The 22,881-nt window shown below is 38.2% G+C and overlaps 1 protein-coding gene across 1 annotated transcript in view; it reads left to right on the plus strand.

Moving 5' to 3' along the window:
* CCDC158 (coiled-coil domain containing 158) overlaps window positions 1–22,881 on the plus strand; it is a 65,425-nt gene that overhangs the window by 12,086 nt on the left and 30,458 nt on the right. The window contains exons 8-14 of the mRNA XM_084881036.1: window positions 2,694–2,808; window positions 8,407–8,526; window positions 10,164–10,361; window positions 11,583–12,065; window positions 15,167–15,356; window positions 17,625–17,777; window positions 21,525–21,637. Coding sequence (XP_084737162.1) covers window positions 2,694–2,808; window positions 8,407–8,526; window positions 10,164–10,361; window positions 11,583–12,065; window positions 15,167–15,356; window positions 17,625–17,777; window positions 21,525–21,637 — 1,372 coding nt within the window. The remainder of the gene's footprint in view (window positions 1–2,693; window positions 2,809–8,406; window positions 8,527–10,163; window positions 10,362–11,582; window positions 12,066–15,166; window positions 15,357–17,624; window positions 17,778–21,524; window positions 21,638–22,881) is intronic.

Consider the following 22,881-nt stretch of genomic DNA (forward strand, 5'->3'; position numbering starts at 1 on the left):
TGTGTTTGTTTCTATGTATTATGTATAGCTGCTATGTCTCTTGAAATTGGTAGAGTGGCCTTGTGTTGTAGATGTCTTATAGAACCCAGTAGCTCAGCCTCCTATCACCTGAGCTGGGCAGTCTAGGAGTACCCCTATGTGAGCTGTGTGTACTATTTTATTGTAGTTGAGTCTTTTTTTTTTTTTTAATAAGTTTTTATTGTTCATATTATTACAAATGTTCCTCCCCCCCCCCCCACCATTGCTCTCCTCCACCAGGTTCCCACCCCACCCTCTGCCCTTTCCCCACTCCCCATTGTCCTCATTCATAGGTGCACAGTTTATGTTCAGTCTCTTCCCACATCCCCCTCTCTCCTTTTCCCCAAGAATCGTCAGTTCACTCCCCTTCCATACCTCTGATTCTATTATATTCAACAGTTAATATTGTTCATCAGATTTTTTAAATTTCCTTGGTTTTTAGATTCCTTTGTTGATAGTTACGTATTTGTTGTTCATAATTTTTATCTTTATTTACTTTCTCTTCTGAAAGAACCCCCTTCAGCAATTCATATAATTCTGGTTTGGTGTTGATGAACTCCTTTAGCTTTTTTTTTATTAGTGAAGCTCTTTATCTGACCTTCGATTCTGAGTGATAGCTTTGCTGGATAGATTATCTTTGGCTATAGGTTCTTACTATTCATCACCTTGAATATTTCTTGCCATTCCCGTCTGGCCTGCATGGTTTCTGTTGAGAAGTCAGCTGACAATCGTATAGGTGCTCCTTTATAGGTAACTACCTTCTTTGCTCTTGCTGCTTTTATTATTCTCTCTTTGTCTTTTGCTCTTGGAATTTTAGTTATGATGTTTCTTGGTGTGGTCCTCTTTGGATTCCTTTTGTTTGGAGTTCTGTGCGCTTCCTGGACTTGTAAGTCTAATTCTTTCACCAGGTGGGGGAAGTTTTCTGTCACTATTTCTTTCAGTATGTTTTCGATATCTTGCTCTCTCTCATCTTCTGGGACCCCCATAATTCTGATATTGGTTCGCTTGAAGTTGTCCCAGAGGTTTCTTACATTATCTTCAATTTTCTGGATTCTCTTGCCTTCCAGCTTCTGTGAAGGAGTGTCTTCTGGTTCTTTATGTTCAAAATCTTTGACTTGATTCTTGCAATCTTCCATTCTGTTTTTAGGACTCTGTATAATATTTTTTATTTCAGACAATGTATTCTTTATTTCTTGTTGATCCCTTATCATTTCTTGTTGACTCCTTATTAATTCTAGTTGATCTCTTTTCATATCATTTTAGGTCTTATCCATCTTTTCTAGGAAATTCTTGAAAAACCTTATAAACGTAGATTTGAACTCTATATCCAGTTGCTTTTTGTCCTCCATTTCTTTCATTTGTGATCTATTTCATTGTCGCATTTTGCAGTTACAGATGGTATAGGATTTCAGGGTGGAGCCTACAGCCTTGGCTTCCGTCAGCCCCGCCCTATGTGGCTCCTGCATCTCAGGGTCCTTCAGTACTCGCTGCAAAGCGCCTCTGAGAGATAGGTGCCCTCGATTTTCGCCTGCTGCCAAACAGTATATGCTCTCTCCCAATGAGCCCGATATTGGGGTTCAGTTCAGTTGGAAGTGGAGTTGGAGGTGGCGTTCAGAGCAGACTGGAGCCCCAGTCTCCTTCCAGCCAGGGCAATCCCGTGGCACAACCGACCGTCCCTTCTCTGTGCACAATGTGCGTGCCGCCGGGACCTCCTTTTGCCGCTTTTCCAGGGTTCCGCCTTACAGCCCAGCTCCCTATGGATGAGCCTGGGTCCCCGGGGTCTGGCCTAGAACTGGGGTTCAGAGCAGTCAGAGCTGGGGCCCAACACAGTTGGAGTTTTATCTCCTTCCCGCTAGGGAACGCCAGCCAGGCACTCGGCCTCCCTCCTCTCCTGCTCCGTCCTCTCCGCGTGCCGCGTGTCTCAGTACCTTTTACAGCTCCTCCGCGCTTCCTTCTGGTTTTCTCCTTGCTTCTCGTTGTAGAATTTCCAGTCAGTCAACTTTCCTGTAGTTCTGTGTAATGTCATTTTATATTTTAGTTGTATTTTATTGAAATTGTTGTGTGCGTCTGCGGCTAGGTGTTTACCTGGATGCAGCCATCTTGGATCCTCTGTAGTTGTGTCTTGATTGCTGTTGGCATCACTGGAAGGGATTGATCCCCAAGCCAATCAGCTGTGTGGGCCAACTCAATTACATGGAAGAGTTGATGTGCAGGAGACGTCTCTATGGAACAGGATTTGCTTCAATTGGGCTGGGACCCCTTGTTCCTTATGGGATGCATCTGCAGCCAAGATATCCCTCTCAATTAAAAGAAATGCCATAAGTGGGTCTCAGAACAGCCTGTTCTGTGCTTCCACCCTTTTTATCAGTCTCAGGGCAGCTTCATTAATTCTCTAGTTGTAGGGCTTCCATTCAGCCAGATTTCAGGTGGTTCTGAAGGCTGGTTGTTCTGTGGTTTAGCTGAAATTTTGATGTGGTTGTGGGAGATTGTGAGTACTGCATTTACTACCATCTTGGTCCTCCCCCTATCAATGCATTTTTGATCTTTAAATAAGCAAATTTGGAAAACAAAGATGATCAGCTTAGTAATGCCATGTAAAAAAGATAGTGTGCTTAGGTATCACACTTATTCTTAGTTTGCTCTTTGATTTTATTCCCCCTGTAAACCCTTCTTAGAGAACAAGCAAGAAACCAAAATTCAATGTATATGCGTCAACTCAGTGAACTGGAATCTACTGTTTCTCAGCTCCGTTCTGAATTAAGGGAAGCCAAAAGGATGTATGAAGACAAGGTGAGTTTAGACTTTGCTTCTCTGCTTCCAGAGGTTATTATACTCAATTATATAGTGTTGATAGTTTATTTTAAAATGAGAAATCAAAGTATTCATTTCAAATTAAAAACACTTCATAAGATGGATGCCAACTAATTTTTATTTTAATTGTTTGCTCACATTAATTCATCTTAGAAAAAATGTTTTTGCATACTTTTAAGTAAGTTTTCTAAAAAATAAATTAAGACTAAGGCCCTTTTATTTGCTTTTACAAAGCTTAGCTTTGGTATATGCTGGTTCAGTACCAGCTGCTCTCCTTCTACTTGGTACTTTAGGGGCTAACTCCTACTTATTCATCACTGTGCAGTTAGAAGACTGAATTAACTTTAAGATTAGTCTAAATAAAAAATAACTAGCAAGTTAATTCTTCATCTCTCTTTATACAATTTCTCTTAAAACCAGATATTCATTAATGTTTTACTTATTTATTGATTTTTCTTTTCATTTTTTTCATTGATGTTTTATATTGTTGTTTTCTCTCACGTTTCATAGCTAAAGAGAAGTATTCATTATCATTATCAACCATTTTCTAGATCTTGGGTTTTTATTAGCTTCAAGCATTTATAACACAGTAGAGTCTCTTTAAAACAATCAAAGAGCTGCCATTCAGAGAAGCATGTGTTCTTTCTTCCTGAGAGAAGGGTGACCAAATACATGCCTCTTTGCCTGGGATAGTCCCAATTTACACCTGCTATCCCAGTGTCCTGGGTTGTGAATTCCACCTTTGTCTCCAAAGTGTCCCAGTTTGGAAGATACATTCCATATATAGTCATCCTACCTATAAGAGACCTTATATAGTTATAACCATCACTTTTAGCAATTTCTCACACCCTAGGTTATTGGGAAAATATAGAGTATAAGGAAGATGCCAGATATCCTTTATAAAACTACCCAATTCTACAGGATAGCAGTTCAAGAAAAAAAATCTTCTCATGGGAAGAGGCAATTTAATATTGTAGCACTGATTATTTCACCATTTGCCTTCTTTTGAGCACCCCTTCATTTAATTACCACTGTCACCCCTGTGCTGGCCACAGGAGGGGGCTGTTTCTCCTAGTTTCTCTGAGTCAAGCATGTAATAGAAGATCTTGACCTTAATTTCCAGTGGCACAGCTAAAATAAGAATGGAAAATTTAGATATGACTTTATTAAAGTCTAAACAATAAAGAGTAATATGAGACTATATAATCTCAGTTATGAGATTTGGATCCTCTAGATGAGGGCGGCACATTGGCAGAACTGAGCGCTGACAATATGACAGCTAGGGAGGAAATAGGACCCTTGTTGTGTTATATCCAGTACAATAGCTGTTATTTATCACTACTCAAATCATTTTGAACAGGTTAAATATTATTGTTTATTGACAAATGAAACCCTTTGAAAAGTCATGAAGTATTAAATAAAACTTTTTTTTCTTTTACATGATTTGAATCTGCTGTAGCTTTCCATTGTAATGTCTCTTGGAGAAAGTATCCTGTCATAAACTAATATGCATACAGACTGATACATAACATCATGCTGCTCAATTCCAAAACGGGCATGGTGGAAAATTTTAGTAAATACTAAAATATACACCTAAATAATCCAAAAATAGTTTCTGAGTTTTTATAAACATCTCTTTGGCATTGTAAAAGCAAGCATAAACATCCAGATACATGACGGGATGAACTTGTTGTATGAGTGTTTTGAGGTCATATAGACACAAACATGATATTAGGGTATTGTCTTGTTTTGTTCTAATGTAAACAGATTTTGACAATCTTAAAAACTCAACATTCATAGAAATAAGGGGGCATATCTGATTAATTAGTTTAACTCAAACCACTGAGATTTATAATGCAGCATTTGAATCTAATTTAGTTGGTACCTAATTGATGGGTAACTCGAGTTTCTTAATAGTAACTGCCTTTAGACAGGGGACACTGAGGGGTGGTTATCCAGTCATGTTCATAGAGGCTGGAAAATATTCTGGCCTGAAAGGCATTAGTGCATGTTTGAGCTAAGAAGATCAAACAAATTATCAATAGGATTGCATTTGGGGGTCATGAAAAATGTCATTGTCATAACCTGATTTTGTTATAATGAATTGAATATAGAATCTAAAAAACACAGATTCTTCTGTTTAATTTATTTTCATGTACCTTGACTTTACATACTAAAGCCTATTAAAACTTTAAAATCTACTTGATTTTTCACTGCTTCAGTGCATATTTTAGTATATACTGTCAAATAACAATAAAGAAAAAAGTGTCAAAGAAAATAAAACATAAAAGTTGTGTTTAAAAGTGAGACTTATTGAAAAAGAAATTTATAAGTGTGAGTAGATATTATATATCAAGATATTTTATGAGAAGCAGCATTAGCATTTTTTCCTGAGGCCATATTCCTTCAGATAAAAAGTATTTATCGTTTTTAAAAAAATTGATGATATGACAGGTCTGAACAAAACGTTTCCAACTAGAATGCATAAATTATGAGAAAACTTGTTTAGGAGGGCATTGTTTCTTTCAGATTAACAGAAATATTTTCATATTGATAAAAATAGAAATTGTGTTTTGAAGAAAATTTTAGAGATAGCTTTTGTAGCTTACAAAAGTGTTTTACTGTAATGCTTTTTTCTATTCTTCTCTTTCTATTTTAGGAGAGCCTCCAGAATTCCCCTTTACGAATTTGGACCAGTAGAAGCTGTCACTATTGGCTCTGTAGATTTGGCTTTACTCTTAACTTTCGCTTTTTTACAACAAAAATATCTCATAACCTTGATTATAAGCTGATTTTTCCTACTTTGGAAGCATTTGGGGCTGAATTTCATACTCAAAAGATTTAGTAGCACTGGCTGGAGCCGTATACTGGGCGGGAAGATTCTGTGCAAACCTGTTTGCATAGTTCTGCCAATGCACCTCGTGCTGACCTGCAGCACCCCTTATTATCCCCCATCTGTGTTGTTTTGAGCACAGAAAACAAAAGATCCAATTCAATATGATTGGTAATATCTCTAAAATCACTGAACAATTAGAATGAGAACCCAGTACTTATTTGGCCAGTGATCAAAAACTAAGAGATTAATAGATGGTGAAAGGGAAAACCAGTGCTGCTATTTAAAAAGAAAAGAAGAAAGAAAAAAAATATTTAATACATCTCAGATGTCAGTATTTATTATGGACATTTTAAAAGGCTTTCTTTATAGTGTTGTTGTTTTTTTACAGCTGTTTGTATCAGCTCAGCTGCTACTTCAATGGTTTTCCCTTTCACTCTCCATTCACCTTTTTGATTGATTGGTTAATATAAATATTTTTATTCTAAAAAGTGAAAGGTAAAAGCAGAGCTATAGCAGCTGAGTCAGTACTGACAACTACCAAACAAACGTTCCTGCAGGGGTCTGGAGGAACTGCCGATACTTAACCTTAGACAAAAAGGCTCTTTAGTTTTGGTCTTATACATTTTATCATCAGGCTTGACGTTATCAAATGGTCATCCAAATATTTTTTAAATGAAAACAGACATAAAATAACAAGTTTAAAGTTAAGCTTTTAAAGCACATATACGTACAAATACTGTTCTCAATGATAGGGTTTTGTGCCAGGCTCACTATGAGTGGAAAATGGTTTAGTCTTATGAGTAACTTTTCAAGTCAAAAGTGTTCTTATTAAATTTATAGCTCAAAATATGGTTTCTTTGATTATATTTTGTTCCCAAAGATAAATGGGAAATACAGAATTTTAGCTTTATCAGTACTGTTTTTCTCATGTGAAAAAGTATTTAGAAGCAGAATTGAAAGGAATTTGAAACGTCATCAGGAATATCTTTTCAAATTATAGATGAAAAAAATTGAGACTCAAATTTTTTATGTGACAGAACCTGGATCAGAACTTAAGATGCTTGACTCTTAGTCTGATCACATCGACTCTCTGATCACATCTGTTGACCCAAAGTAAAAGTTAGTGCTTTTTTCCCCCCTAAGTATTCCTAGTACCTGTATTAAGTGTGTGCTAACTTAGTCTTTCCTAATAATAATAGAACTAAGGAGATTATATAAACTGGTATTATTTATTCATTTTCGTTAGGAGGCTATTTGTACTACAGAGGTTGAGTTGTGCGGCTTTTTTCTATATATGCCCCCTAGGAGCACAAGGGTGAAAGTACTTTATAGGATTATTAGAATCTATCAACACGATTCTATCCATAGCCCAATATTTTATATATACCTAATTCTTGTGAAATACTTCTTGTATATAACATACAACCAAAGTTAAAACAAAAATTTAAAATATATCCCATTTAAATATTAAAATTTACATTCCAATCCCTGTAGGCTGTGATACTACTTTGTAGGTAAATGTGAAACTGTTTGATAATCCTATATTAGTACTTTCTTAAGTCACATATATGTGTGTGTGTGTGTGTGTGTGTAGATAAAGATATATAACTTCTATGTATGCATACTCATTTATCAATGACATAGTTACATTGTGTGTGTATAATATGATAAGTATGTGTAGAATTAATAAATGAAGATCTTAAATGAACCTAGTCTAGGTAAAAATACTCATCAAGAAAAAGTCTCTCTCATATGTTCTCTAAGAAGGTTTAATCACAGTGCACCATCCAAATCCATCAGTAAGTTTTATTCTTGACACAGAAGTTTTGGAAGCCTTTGAATGGATGCCTTAGAAGTAAGAAGAAACTTATGCTATTAGCATTAGTGCAGACATGAAAAATGTCTTATCACTGGAAAATAGATGATGAAATAGTATTGTAGTATCACATTAAAGATCAGCTAACATTAGAAAACACTAAGTAGCAACATGTTCTTATCAGTTTAATATCTCAGTATCTAAATTATGAATTTCTGTGGCTCAACTAAAATCTAAGCTGAGTCTCCATCCTCTGAGTTCTAAACCTCTTAGTCTACAGGCTGTTAACAGTGATGGGCCTTCCAGCAGGTCATAGAAATTCATGGTCCACAGATCAAACAGTTGCCCTGTCTGTGTGGAAAAAATACACCTGTAACACTTAAAATTAGTGTTTATCTCATTTTATAAAGAAAATTAGGATGGGAATATATCATATGTATAAAAACATATTAATATATTTATATAATATATAAAGTCACCCTTTTCTAATAGTGTGACTATATAATAATAACAGTAACTAAAAACTTGTTGCCATTCATTATTTTATATTCAAAGCCTTTTATTACTGACATTCATTATTTTATATTCAAAGCCTTTTATTACTGATATGCTGATATTCTGCAGCAAAATAGTTCAACTATAATACATTTTATTTATGTATGCTTGGTGTATTTATTCCACATCAAGCTTCCTTAAATGGCAAATGATAGAACACCTATTCACAGAAGCTAAATTTTGATTGTTTCATTTGGCTAATTTTATTTGGCCAAATACTACATAGATCTTAAGTTTAGAAAACTTTGCAAACCACATCACAATACAGTTTTATTCTTGCCCCCTAAATAATATTCGCTTTCCCAAGGCTCTATTTGTTTTGTGTTGCCCACTGACGTCGTCAAGTGTTTGATTTGTGATTCCCTCTCAGATAGAAGAGCTGGAGAAGCAGCTGGTTCTTGCCAACTCAGAGCTAACTGAAGCGCGGACAGAGCGCGACCAGTTCAGTCAGGAATCTGGGAATTTGGATGACAAACTTCAAAAGCTGTTGGTGAGATTATGCTCTAAAATATGACTAAAATTAATTCTGGGAAGTTTTCCACCAAAATATTTCACAAAACTAGTTTCATTTATAAAATTATAATTTTTAGAAAATATTTGTGCATACATATAAAATTATTCAAGTTTTGCATGTAAGATATAATATTCCATATTTTCCTTTTTCTTCTTAAGTAGAACTGTCATGGCTTATATATCAAGTGAGCTGATCTTCAAAGAACCATAGTTTTCAACTAGATAGTACAATCTGCTAAATTGAAGTAGAGTTGTGTTCATCTCAAAGCAAAGTAACTTTTAAAACACATACAAATTATGTATATAGAAAATTTGGAAATTTAGTTTAACTGTTTTTTAAAGAACGAAAAGGGAATTCTGATCATTGTAAACCAGCCTCAGTTAGAGGTTCTGTAGGCTGAGAAATTTGGGAGAAGGAAATGTTTGGTATTACTTTGTGTGATCCAGCGGGACAGTAGAATACATTTCTCTCTTACTCGCTAACCCCGTACTCTGCTGGTAGCTCCATTCTTTTAAAAAATATATATTCATATATTTTATTAATTTTTTTACAGAGAGGAAGGATAGAGAGTTAGAAACATCAATGAGAGAGAAACATCGACCAGCTGCCTCCTGCACCCCCCTCCCCCTCCCCACTGGGGATGTGCCCATAACCAAGGTACATGCCCTTGACCAGAATCAAACCTGGGACCTTTGAGTCCGCAGGCCAATGCTCTATCCACTGAGTCAAACCGGTTTCGGCAGCTCCATTCTTCTTAGGTTGACACAGGACTTGAGCATTGCCAAAGGTAGAGCTGGCAACTGTGTGTGCAAAGTGCCAGACCTGGGGAGAAAGATTATTCTTCCCTCCTATTGTCTGTTTCCAGTCCTTTCTCTATATACACCCAGTGCTCGAAGCAAATGCCCCTTCCGGTCCCTTCTTCCTAATCTCTGCATCTCCAAACTGTCCCCAAGGTCCAACTCAATTGCCTTCTCCAAGCATTTTGATCTTAGTGATTTCTCTCAGCTAGTCCTTAGCTCTGTCTCTAAAGAAAAGCCACTTCCAGTTATTTTTGTCTCATATCTTTCTCTTTGGATGATAAATCCTTTAGGATCTATGAGTCCTTGTTTCTCCTACTCTGTTGAGTTTTTGCTAACAGTAGACAACACTCTATAGAATATATTTATGTTAGTAACTGAAGAGGGAGGTAATGCTAGTCACAGCCCAATTGCCATTCCAATCCTAGTACGGGAAACTAGTCTGCATTTCTGAATCAGTAATCCAAATTACTGTTGCTATTCTCTCAACCTTTTGAACATTTCCTTATTACAGGAACACGCTTGATGTGAAACATAATATCTTGGTTAGAAAATTCAAAGCTTAAAAACAGATAACTTTAAAAATCTACTGTGTTTTCCTTTTCATTACATATTATTTGTGGTCCAGTCCATTGAGTAAGCAAAATATCAATTTATTTTTCTAGGAAATGTTCATAATCTAGCTATTAAAAAGAAATCTAATTCCAAAACCAAAATACTCTCAAATCACACAAAAGCTCCAAAGATGAATAAGGAACATAGAGTTTTAATTTTATTATTTGCTACTAAGGGGGAAACACACCTCACTTCTTGCAGGCTGATCTCCATAAGCGAGAGAAGGAGCTGAGTCTGGAGAAGGAGCAGAACAAGCGTCTGTGGGACCGGGACACCGGCAACAGCATCACCATCGACCACCTGCGGCGGGAGCTGGACGACCGGAACATGGAGGTACAGCGCCTGGAAGCCCTCCTCAAGGCCATGAAGAGCGAGTGCCAGGGCCAGATGGAGCGGCAGGTCAGGCAGCACCCGGGACAGCCTCTCCACATGGTCTCTTGGTGGGGAGGGAGGATGTATTTTATGTCTCATTGGTAAAACTTTAAAACACACACACACACACACACACACACACACACACACACACACACACACTGGCAGGACCTGGTTCCATTGCCACTTACTGCCACAGAGACATAGAAAGCATCGCACAAATGGAACCTTCCCAGGTGTGAAAGCAAACCAAAGGGGCCAGCCTTAACTTAGACCCAGGCAAAGCCATCTTCCTATTGCCTGGCCCAACCTGGGAAAGAAGAAAGATGAAAGAAGCAATTAGAATTTAGAATCTTTTTTCCTAACAAGGACCCGAGAAGGTGAATGTATGTTGGATAAAAGCTATTATTCACTTTTCCCTATGAGGTAGAATTAAAGAGCAGATTGATGGGAAATAGAAAAGGCACACTTCCCCCTGTTGCCAGTATTAACTTAATTTAAATTGGTATGGAAAACATCCTCAGAAGGATCTTCCTAAGATCCCCACACTAGAAAACCATTTGGAGGACATTAATATTTAATCAAGGCCTCTCCACCTTGGTCTAATCAATACATGTCAGTCTATGATCTATATGGAGTTCTGAGAGCAAAATGATTTGAGTTGGTCTAAGTCCCTGGTGGGCAAACGTAGCTCACAAGCCACATGTGACTCTTTGGCCCCTTGAGTTTTTGGCAAAGGCCAGCTTAGGAGTACCCTAATTAAGTTAATAACAGTGTACCTACCTATATAGATTAAGTTTAAAAAATGTGGCTCTCAAAAGAAATTTCAATCATTGTACTGTTGATATTTGGCTCTATTGACTAATGAGTTTGCAACCACTGGTCTAAGTAATTATTATCTGATGAATGATTGCATGTTTTTTTTTTAAACTTTTAAAAAAATATATATTTTATTGATATTTTACAGAGAGGAAGGGAGAGAGATAGAGAGCTAGAAACGTCGATGAGAGAGAAATACCGACCAGCTGCCTCTTGCACACCCCCCACTGGGTATGTGCCCACAACCAATGTACATGCCCTTGACCAGAATTGAACCTGGGACCTTTCAGTCCACAGACCGACGCTCTATCCACTGAGGCAAACTGGTTTTGGCATGATTGCATGTTTTTAAGCTGACTTGTTAAATCTCTTGAGGTTACCGCTACCTATCTGCCCAATCCATGAAATTCTCTTTTCTTTAACAATCAGATGGCAGCAATTCAAGGAAAGAATGAGAGCCTAGAAAAAGTGTCCTCCTTGACCGCTCAGCTTGAATCCACCAAAGAGATGCTCCGGAAAGTCGTGGAGGAGTTGACAGCCAAGAAAATGACCCTGGAGAGTTCCGAGAGGACCGTGTCGGACTTGACCGTTTCTCTCCAGGAAAAGGAGAGAGCCATCGAGGCCACCAATGCGGAGATCACCAAGCTGCGCGCCCGGGTGGACCTGAAGCTGCAGGAGCTGCAGCACCTGAAGAATGAAGGGGATCACCTCAGGAACGTGCAGGCCGAGTGCGAGGCCCTCAAGCTCCAGATGGCCGAAAAGGACAAGGTGATCGAGATTTTGCGACAACAGATCGAAAACATGACGCAGCTGGTGGGCCAGCATGGACGAACTGCCGGTGCCATGCAAGTAGAAAAAGCTCAGCTTGAGAAAGAGATTAATGATCGGAGGCTGGAACTACAGGAATTTAAGGTCTGTAGAGTTCTATTGTGGTGTAGCTTCTGAAATATCTTTTCCCCATGAATAAGTCCGACCTAATTTACTGAAAAGGGGTTTGTATAGACACTGAAATTGTTTGAAAGTATTTGTGTCTATGTGCACCCGTGTGTTTTTTTGTGATAAAGGAGCCATACTTTCATTAGATTCCAAATGGAGTGGACAAATAATGTTTCAAAACTACCCATTCAAAAGAGAAAATCCGAAAATACACAACTTCTTCATGAAGCTTTTCCTGATCCCACAGTTTAATTTTTTTTTTTCCTCTCCCTTCAGACAGACCTAAATGTGAGCCACATCTCCTACAACTCAGTAACTGGAAAGCAATGGACTGTTTACTGAATCTGTAAAACAAGACAAAATCAAAACAACAAAAACCCAATAACCTCTCTAGGTTACTTGCAGCTTAAATGAGAAATTTTATATCAAACACTTAGCTTAGTTCCTGACCTGTAGATGTTCAGGAAATATTAGTTCCCTTTGCCTGTTCCATTCTCTGTCTAAATCTTATTTCACTTGTACCCATTATAACCTGGATCACTTTCTCTGCTGCACTGTGTGTGTGTTTAAATAGCAGTGTCTACTCTTCCCTGTAAGACTCTGACTTCTTCAAGCAGGTACACATCTTATTCATCTTTGTACACCTGCCCATGTGCCTTTCATCCAGCAGGTACTCAGTAAATAGATATCAAAATTTTAAATTATTGAGTGAATTTTTTAAAACTTTGATTTTCTAAGTTTTGTGTCATCTGTATCTCTGCCTTGGTAACTAATAGGAGACAAATCACATACCATTAATTCTTTTTCCTTTTAGCATTATTGAGCTGTAATTGACTTGCAGCGCTGTATAAGTTTAAGGTGTACAGCATAATGACTTGACTTACATTTATTGTGCAATGATTGCAACAGTGAATTTAATGAACATTTATTATCTCATAGATACCAAAAAGGAAAGAAAACAATGTTTATCTTCTTGTGCTGAGACTTTTAGGATCTACCATCTTAGCAATTTTCTTTCTTTTTTTCCTTTTTAAAAAAATATATTTTATTGATTTTTTACAGAGAGGAAGGGAGAGAGATAGAGAGATAGAAATGTTGATGAGAGAGAAACATCGACCAGCTGCCTCTTGCACACCCCCTACCAGGGATGCGCCCACAACCAAAGTACATGCCCTTGACCGGAATCAAACCCGGGACCTTTCAGTCCGCAGGCCGACACTCTACCACTGAGCCAAACTGGTTTTGGCCATCTTAGCAATTTTCAAACACCATACAGCAGTGTTAACTATAGTCACCATGCTGTACATTATATCCCCGGTACTTACTTATCCTGTAACTGGAAGTTTGCACCGTTGGACCCTACTTTTACCCAGTCGCCCAAACACAAATCTCACATGAACTTTAGATGCCAGAGTTTCCTCATTCTAAAACAAGGCCAACTATAAGTTATTATCTATCCTATGAAAATATATAAGTTTATTGCATTAAAAAATTAGAATTTTCTAGTGTTAAGCTTTTACTTAATTATATCATAAGAACTTCTTAAATGGCCAAACTCACCATGAAAGAGACTTTTAAAGATATCTTAAAGGCTAACCCTTACAATGAAAGCTTTAGAATAGATTTACAGAACATATTAGAGGAGAAAAGATTATTATTCCACCTTTTTATTTTAAAAAAGAGATGAATTTCCAGTATTGTTAATAGTATAAACAAATGGAAGAATCCTATTGAGTCTTACACTTTAAAAAATAAATCAATTTAATCTTTACAAAAACCTTATGAGGTAGGCACATTCTCCAATTTTACAGACTAGGAAACTGAGACTTGGAGACATTAAGTAACTTGCCTGTGAGCAACATTACCTTGGGATTTGATCCTGTGCAATATTAAAAGTATCCTTCAGAGATATTATGGTTTGGTTCCAGACTACCTCAGTGAAGTATCACAATGAAGCAAATTGTAATATTATTGCTGGTGTATTCTTGTCTTCAATTTGTAAAAAACACAAGACCTATGAATCACAATAAAATAAAGTGCAATAAAATGAGAGGTATGCCTGATTGTATTTAAGGCCAATAGGCCTTAATTTGAAGGGACAATCTATGACCAAAAGAGTAAGTTTAAAAAATAATTAAGAATAATCACAGAAAAAAATACACCCACATTTTTATACCTATATCTATATCGATATTTGGAGAAATATACACCAAACAATAGAAATTCTTTTGACAAAAATAATTTTATTTTAAAATGGCATTTGTTTAGAATATCTGGGCTGCCTCTGTCCACTTGAAATGTAATGTGAACCACATATATGATTTTTTTTTAAATACCAATGTGAGAGAGACACATTGATTTTTAAAAAAATATATTTTATTGATTTTTTTACAGAGAGGAAGGGAGAGAGATAGAGAGTGTAGATGAGAGAGAAACATCGACCAGCTGCCTCTTGCACACCCCCCCACCGGGGATGTGCCCGCAACCAATGTACATGCCCTTGACCGGAATCGAACCTGGGACCTTTCAGTCCACAGACCGACACTCTACCACTGAGCCAAACCGGCTTCGGCCACATATATGATTTTAAAGTTTCTAGTAGACATGCAAATTAATTTTAAAGTTAAAAAGTCTAGTAGACATGAAATTAATAACATACTTTACTTAATATATCCACAATATGATTATATTTTTATAATGCAATCAATGTAACAAATGAAGATATTTTACTTTTTTTAATGTAAAGCCTTTGAAATCTGGAATATTTTATTCTTATAGCATATCTCCACTTAGATTAGCTACATTTCAAGTGCACAGTAGTAGTTAGATATGGCTAGTGGCACAAGTATATGGTGAATTGACATCTAAGGTTAAAAGAAAGGTAAAATAATTGCTTTTTTCTCACTCTATTGCTACTTTATAATAAAACACAAATTTAATGTCCTGGGAAATAGTGAAAAAACATTTATTTATATATATATGATATCATATATATATGATATTGAAACATGTTATAACTATATATGTACATAATTTTAATTTCTTACTCTACCCATTGTATTTATCACTATATTTAGATTTTAAAAGATAAAAAAGATTCAAAGATACGAGAGCTGGAGGCCAGAGTGAGTGACCTGGAGCTGGAAAAGGTGAAGCTGGTGAATGCAGGCTCTGAGCGGCTCCGTGCAGTGAAGGACATCAAACAGGAGAGAGATCAGTTATTAAATGAGGTGAAGTCTAATAGGAATGACTTAAACAGCCTTACAGGTATGTCACTTCAGTTCAAATTCTGCTAAAAACAAAACAAAACAACAACAACAACAAAAACCAACTCTATCAGTGAAGTCCAATGGAGACACTAGGACTATTGCAAAAGAATAGCTCCTCATCCACGTGACAACTGTGGATTAATTATGGGGCCCCAGTGAGGTATTTCATTGCCTGAAATCTGATACTTCTCCTTGAAGAGCTTTCATATCTTGCACTTATTAACGGCACTTTTTAGTCAGCCCTCAGAGTCCATAAAATTCTTTGCTGTGATTCCATTAGAAGGGTGAAGGAAGTGCAAACCTTGAGCTCTTTGAGTCACATATCTTGATTAGAGGTTTAATGATGAAGCAATATGTGTAAAAAAGAAAAAAAACTTATGCAAATTTTATGAAAGGAAAAATCCAAGGCTTTAAATTTAAAAATGAAGCACTTTTTGTTCACAATTAGTATGGTAGGGCCATAATTTGCTTCACACACAGACACACCACACAAACATATCACTAGCACACCACACATACATACACAGAGTCAATGGTTCCTGAGCATTGACTAAGCCAGATACTGAGAGAGGCCTTATAGACGACAGTGAGGCTCCCAGATAGTTGGTAGCCAGGCTCTATGGAATGTGTCACAAGTACAGTGGCTGGGGCACATTGGTGTGTGCTGAGTGCAGATGCAGAAGAGGGCAGAGAATCAGCCTCCTTCAGGAGTTGTCATCTGTGTAGGCTTGAAGGGGGAAAAGGAAATTGGCAGGTGAAAAAGAGGTGGGAGGGAAATCCAGGCAGAGAGAACATTATGGGCAAAGCCACGAAGGCATGAAATAACATGATGTGACCTCTGAAGTATTTGTTGGAGTAAAAGCCTGAAGGAATGGGAACTAAGAAATGAGGCAGAATAGGCAGAGCCGGACAATGTGGAGCCAGCAAAGGGCACTAAGTAAGAGATTGTTGTCATCAGATTACATTTTAGAAGAGTGTCAGCAGTAAATACAAAAAGGCAAGACTAAAGGGACAGGGGCCAACCAGTCAAAGAGGATTTTTTGAGTTCCCAGAGTTCCCGGGAAAATATCATGAGAACTTGACCTAAGGCAATGGCAGTAAGAATGAGAGGAAAAGGAAGAATTCAGAATATTTTGGGAGATTGAAATCAACAATACTTAGTGATTGGAGGGGTTGTGTATGGATTCAGGTTTTAAGTTTGATTATTGGGAAAACAATGATACCAACAACTGAGAGCGGGGAAACTGGAAGGAGGGGCAAGTTTGTGGGCAGGATGGTGAGACGCAGCCAGTAGGAGACAAGTTCCAGGGCATTCACATGGAAATGTCTGGGTAGACAGAGAGCTCACCAAAGAGGTCTTGGCTCTGTCTGTTTCCTGTATATGTAAATCTATTGATCATATATAAATATCCTATATAATAAAAGGCTAGTATGCAAATAGACCAAACGGAGAATGACCAGTCACTATGATATGCACTGACCACCAGGGGGCAGAAGCTCAACACAGGATCTACCCCCTGGTGATCAGTGCGCTCCCACAGAGGGAGCGCTGCTTAGCCAGAGGCCAGGCTCATGGCTGGCCAGTACACTAGTGGTGGTGAGAGCCTCTCCCGCCTCCACAGCAGTGCTAAGGATGTCTGACTGACTGCTTAGGCCCGCTCCCCGTGGGGAATGGACCTAAGCTGTCAGTTGGGCATCCTCTGGGGGCTCCCAGACTGCTAGAGGGTGCAGGCCAGGCTGAGGGACCCCTCTCCCTGAGTGCACAAATTTTGTGCACTGTGCCTTTAGTATAAATATAGATAGGTAGTTGAGTGTGTGTATATTCTTATATTTGAATGACAAATGCATGCCGGGTATCTTGATAGTTACTGGTGATAAAAATCAGATAAAAGACATAATAATTTCAGGCTACTTATTGTGTCATAGAGATCTATCTACCTACAGATGTTGGTTAAATCTATTGTAGTGAGTATGATAACCCCCCAAAAAAGGTATAAGGTGAAACAGATGTGAGTCAGTTACACAGGTGGGAGAAAAAGCAGTGAATAATAAGTGGATAGAGGAGGAGGAGCCACCAAAGCAGATTTTTAAAAGAGTCAGATACTTGGAATAGTGTGTGTACATACATCTAATGTCTGTAACAATCACAATATAACTAAATGAAGTCTCTTCCAGCTCTAAAATTATGTATTCATTAGTTACAAATAAAATATTCTTAACAATAGGATAGAAAAAAGTAACTATTATTGACTATCATGTTCTACAGAGGACTACGAAGTCTTAAAAAGGAATTTTCGAAACAAAAGTGAAGAAATGGAAACTACTACAAATAAGCTGAAAATGCAATTAAAATCTGCACAGTCTGAACTAGAACAAACAAGAAATACATTGAAATCAATGGAAGGATCTGATGGTCATGGTATGCTTTATTCGATTTCTTTTTGTTTTTAATTTCCACTGATCTAGATTTATTAAAAACACAAACCTGGATACATTGCCTGCCATCTCTTCATGTGTCATGTGACGTGAGAGAGATAGCAACAGGTATCAACGGTGGGTGCTATAGAGCAGTAGTTTCACTCGTTTCTGGGGGGTGAGGGAGGGAGAGAGGAATTTCCGTGTGCTTATGTGTCTGAATCTTTCCCTGTAGTTGTTTCAATAATTTCTAACAGACTTCCACACTTATAAATGCCAATTAATTGTTTTTGAGGCTGTGTTGATATAAATACAAGTTACTGATAATTTTCATTCAACCCCTTATTTTTCATGTGTTTATTATCTATAAACTATATCTCTGTGGCTAATTGTCAGTTCCTGGGAAGGAGCCCTGGAATTGAACTGCTAGGATGAGGTCCTCACCACTTCAACTTGTTCCCTTTTTACCTTGCTGCCCATATTAATTCAGAGAGAGAAGTTTACTGTTTCATATCATTCATATTTTTGGTTTGGCTATATTAGCTGACTATGGAAATAAATATTTATCTAAGTAAAGTCTACATTCTTCCATTTCTCAATATTTTTAATGGCAAAAGATTTATTTCTGTGCTTGCTTCAGCAGCACATATGCTAGAATTGGAACGGCACAGAGAAGATTAGCATGGCGCCTGCACAAAGATGGCACACACATTTTTGAATTGTTCCATATTTAGTGTGGTTCTCGGAGGCTCAGCTCTTTCTTTGTTGGTTCACATCAAGAAAATTGTGGGGGCCGAAACCGGTTTGGCTCAGTGGTAGAGCGTCAGCCTGCAAACTGAAAGGTCCCAGGTTCGATTCCGGTCAAGGGAATATACCTTGGTTGTGGGCACATCCCCATTAGGGGGGGTGTAAGAGGCAGCTGATCGATGACTCTCTCTCATTGATGTTTCTAACTCTCTATCCCTCTCTCTTCCTCTCTGTAAAAAAATCAATAAAAATATATTTAAAAAAAGAAAAAAAGAAAAGAAAAGAAAATGGTGGGGTTTGGAGAGGTCACTCAGGAGGCCCATTTGGGGTCTGTCCCCTCCCCCAAGATAGAGTCCCTGCCTCGGCGCCCTCAGGCATCTCCACAAGGGCCTCAGTCACATTATAATTACTAAATTAACCAGGTAATCTTGTATTTGTATTCAAATGCCTATTTTCATTGATTAAAATTATCTTAAAATAAAAAATATTTATGTAAGAAAATTACCTTTGAAAGCCAACCATGGTCCTTTTAATCAGACCAGAATTATTTATAATGATGTCAGACTTTTTATCGATGATTAGCCTATCACTCTACTGTGCCTCTGATAACCCTGTTTTTACAGGTTAGCTATAGGAACTATATTCATTAGCATTCTTGTTTTTATAGAATGATACTTTTTCCTTCTTTTTAACCTCTAAGCTATAACTGGACCTGACTCAAAGCAGTGGCATTTTCAAACCTCTTTCCTCAGTTGACTACAGGGAGCCTGTGTTTGAATTTCCAAGCAAGGAGGAGCTTTATATAAATTTTCAGTCGCCTGCCATATTCTAAGTATTCAGTGTCTATTACCTGTCCAAAACATTCTCATCCTGTCACCAGTTTTACTAAATTATCACATATATGATTATGCTGCCAATTTAACTATTGAAAGAATAGTGAATTCTAAGCACATGACAATAACCATGGGAATAAAAATGAATGGTTTGTGATATCACTGGAGTCTTTTAAAAGATCACTAACAGCCGAAACCGGTTTGGCTCAGTGGTAGAGCGTTGGTCTGCAGACTGAAAGGTCCCAGGTTCGATTCCGGTCAAGGGCATGTACAGGTTGTGGGCACATCCCCAGTAGGGGGTGTGCAAGAGGCAGCTGATTGATGACTCTCTCTCATCGATATTTCTAGCTCTCTATCTCTCTTCCTTCCTCTCTGTGAAAAATCAATAAAATATATTAAAAAAATAAATAAATAAAATAAAAAAATAAAAGATCACTAACAGCAGATGTCCTATGTGGTATTTGAAATCTGAGTTTCTAGAAAAAATATTTTAGTAAAAATATTATATATATTATTTATTATATAACTATATATTTTATGTATGTGTTTCCTATCTGTGTAAGTGTGCTGCACCAGCATGGCCATGGGTGAACCTGAGATGGGGGCACAGTGAAGGATCAAAAAAGACAGAAAGAGAATACAGGTGGGGCTGGGTGGATCTCTAGTGCCTGGTTAAGGACACAGAGAGACCCAGCTGTAAGCCGAAGCTTTATTTTATAGTCAGAGCACACAAAGCAAAACAAGTGAAGTGGTCAACATGTTTTCAATGTTCATGAGTTTCACCTTGTCTTGGCAGCTCTTGCTGCACCTCCCACAGCCCATTGGCTATCTAGCAAGGAGCTAGGGAGGACTATAAGGTTAAGCTTAATTATGCTACAAGGACTCTGCCCTCCAAGCTGGGACTTGTCTGTGGCCCTGCCACAGGTCAGTCCAAGGCTTGACCCTATAGCCGCTCCCTACATCTATGTATGAATTTGGTCAGTATTATTTATTACCATTGGAGATGTGGCAAATTATTGTGGTCAATGAAATTAATACCAGTAACAAGGAAATTATAAAATATTATACACACACACACACAGAGAGAGAGACTCGTGCACTGGGTGCAGGGAAGGGGGTGGTTCTCAGCCCAGCCTATGCCTGCTCGCAGTCCAAGGGGATCGGTCTTAGGCCAGCAAACATCCCTATTGTAGTCCAGTCTGGGATCCCTTGCTCCTTACCACCCACCTACAGCAGAGGCGGGAGAGGCTCCCATCACCACCGCTGGGCTCACCAGCCGTAAGCCTGGCTTCTGGCAGAGCAGCACTCCCTCTGTGGGAGCACACTGACCACCAGTGGGCAGCTCCTACATTGAGTTGTCTGCTCCCTGGTGGTCAGTGCATGTCATCGCTACTGGTTTTTCCCCTGGTTATTCTGCCATTCACTCAATTTGCATATTTGTATTACCCTGTTTCCCTGAAAATATAATATAAGACAGTGTCTTATATTAATTTTTGCTCCCAAAGATGTGCTAGGTCTTATTTTCAGGGGATGTCTTATTTTTCCATGAAGAAGAATACGGTACACATTTATTGTTAAATGAAAATAAAGGAAATTTATTACCTGTATATGGTACGGTAGTACAGTAGTTGTCAACACAAACCAGACAAACTGTGAATCATACAGTATCAAAAATTTACTCATTTATTCAAAGACAATCATGCCATCATCTTCTGGAACATCATCATAACAATCCAATTCCTGAATTTCCTGGTGAATTTCTTGTGACTCCATTTCTTTCAGAATCAGTGGACCAAATCTCTCATGTTTAGCAATAGCATTGTGAGACAGAGCCTGGCGGGGTGTGTGTGTGTGTGTGTGTGTGTGTGTGTGTGTCTTATTTTCGGGGGATGCCTTATATTTCACTCAGAAGGAAACCTGTAAGTAGGTCTTATTTTCGGAGGATGTCTTATTTTTGGGGTAACACGGTATATAGGATATACACACACATACATAGAGTTTAAAACTGAGTAATTGCTGAAAATTGTTAGACTTCAGTGTTGTGAAACTGTCCAGGTGCCTTGGAGAATCTTACTTGTCACCTTTCCATAATGCTTGACCTTCTCATTATAGTAGCCTCTCAAAATTTAGAAACTTAAAACTAAGACAGAGTTCCCTTTCTTTTTTCCCAGCTATGAAAGTGGCAATGGGGATGCAAAAGCAAATCACAGCTAAAAGAGGTCAAATAGATGCCCTTCAGAGCAAGATACAATTTTTGGAAGAGGCAATGACGAATGCAAATAAGGTAAGTCCCTTCCCTTGGGGTGGGGGATCTAACATGTTCACTCATTAATATACTAGAAAACAAAATGAGACAGAGCAGAGACTAAAAAGTACAGTGGAGAAGAGAAAAGAGGTTACTTCTGACTGAGAAAATTAGGAAAAAGTTCCTGAAGGAACCAGATCGCAAAGGAGCTAGTTAAGTACAGGAAATGGGCAAAAGGACATTCCTGACAGAGACAGGAATGGTTATAAACAAAGCACCATTCTGTTGTAAGGCAGCATGTGTTCCTAAAATTACTGTGCTATACAAACTGTGTGAGGAGAACCTCAGGGCTATGGAAACAATGGGATGAGAAGCACCACTGACAAATTTAGTCAGTGACACACGCAAAAATAGGAACCTAATGAAACTGGTAGCCCAGTATTACACAAATTCAATAGTAATACATAAATACTACAGCAGCCATGGCCCCTTTCCTTAAAAAATACCAGACGTTCCCTTGTGGAAGTGTGCGTCAGAGGGTGGCAGCTTGTGAGTTACTATGAAGGGGTAGAAGGTAGCTTTTCTGTAACACCAGATGTGCTTGGATGTGGCTCATAACACAGGGTAAATGGAGGTAGCTAATAGATAATTGTTTGAACATTGCACGTGTGCTCTTTGTATATTCCCATGCAGATTTGTTTAGCTGGGTGCATTTTCTGCATTGATCTAATATTTATCATAAATGAAACTTCACTAAGTAAACGTGAGATTTGTGTTATGCTCAAATATTCCCTGATAATACCACACTTTTAACAGAAAAGTTAGAACTGACTATAATGGAAGTGAAACTATCAAGAGCATAAGTAGAAAATAATAAGTGCAACTCAAGTAATAGTTTTCCCCCTACCTAAAAGGAGCCGTTGAAATACTTTTTCAGAATGAGGCTAAATATTAACAAACCAGAGGTTCACTGTATGAATTTGTTCACGGGTGGAGTCTGGCTGGCCCGGCCCCAATAGGGGCAGATTGGGGCCAGGCCTGTCATGAGGAGGAGACAGCAGGAGATTGGCCAGCCAGCCTGCCCCGATCAGGCCCCATCAGGGCTGGGCTGGCTGCAGGGAGGGGCCGTGGGAGATTGGCCGGTTGGCCTCATCCCCTGACTGGGCCAGTTTACTGGCCACAAGTGGGTGTCATAGCGACCAGTCATTCCAGTCATTACGGCATTCCGGTTGCTGGCTTTTTATATATATATATAAATATGTAAACATTTCTTTGTTCTTTAC

This window comes from Pipistrellus hanaki (assembly GCF_964339955.1).
Source record: "Pipistrellus hanaki genome assembly, chromosome: 1".
NCBI classification, from domain to species: Eukaryota; Metazoa; Chordata; class Mammalia; order Chiroptera; family Vespertilionidae; genus Pipistrellus; species Pipistrellus hanaki.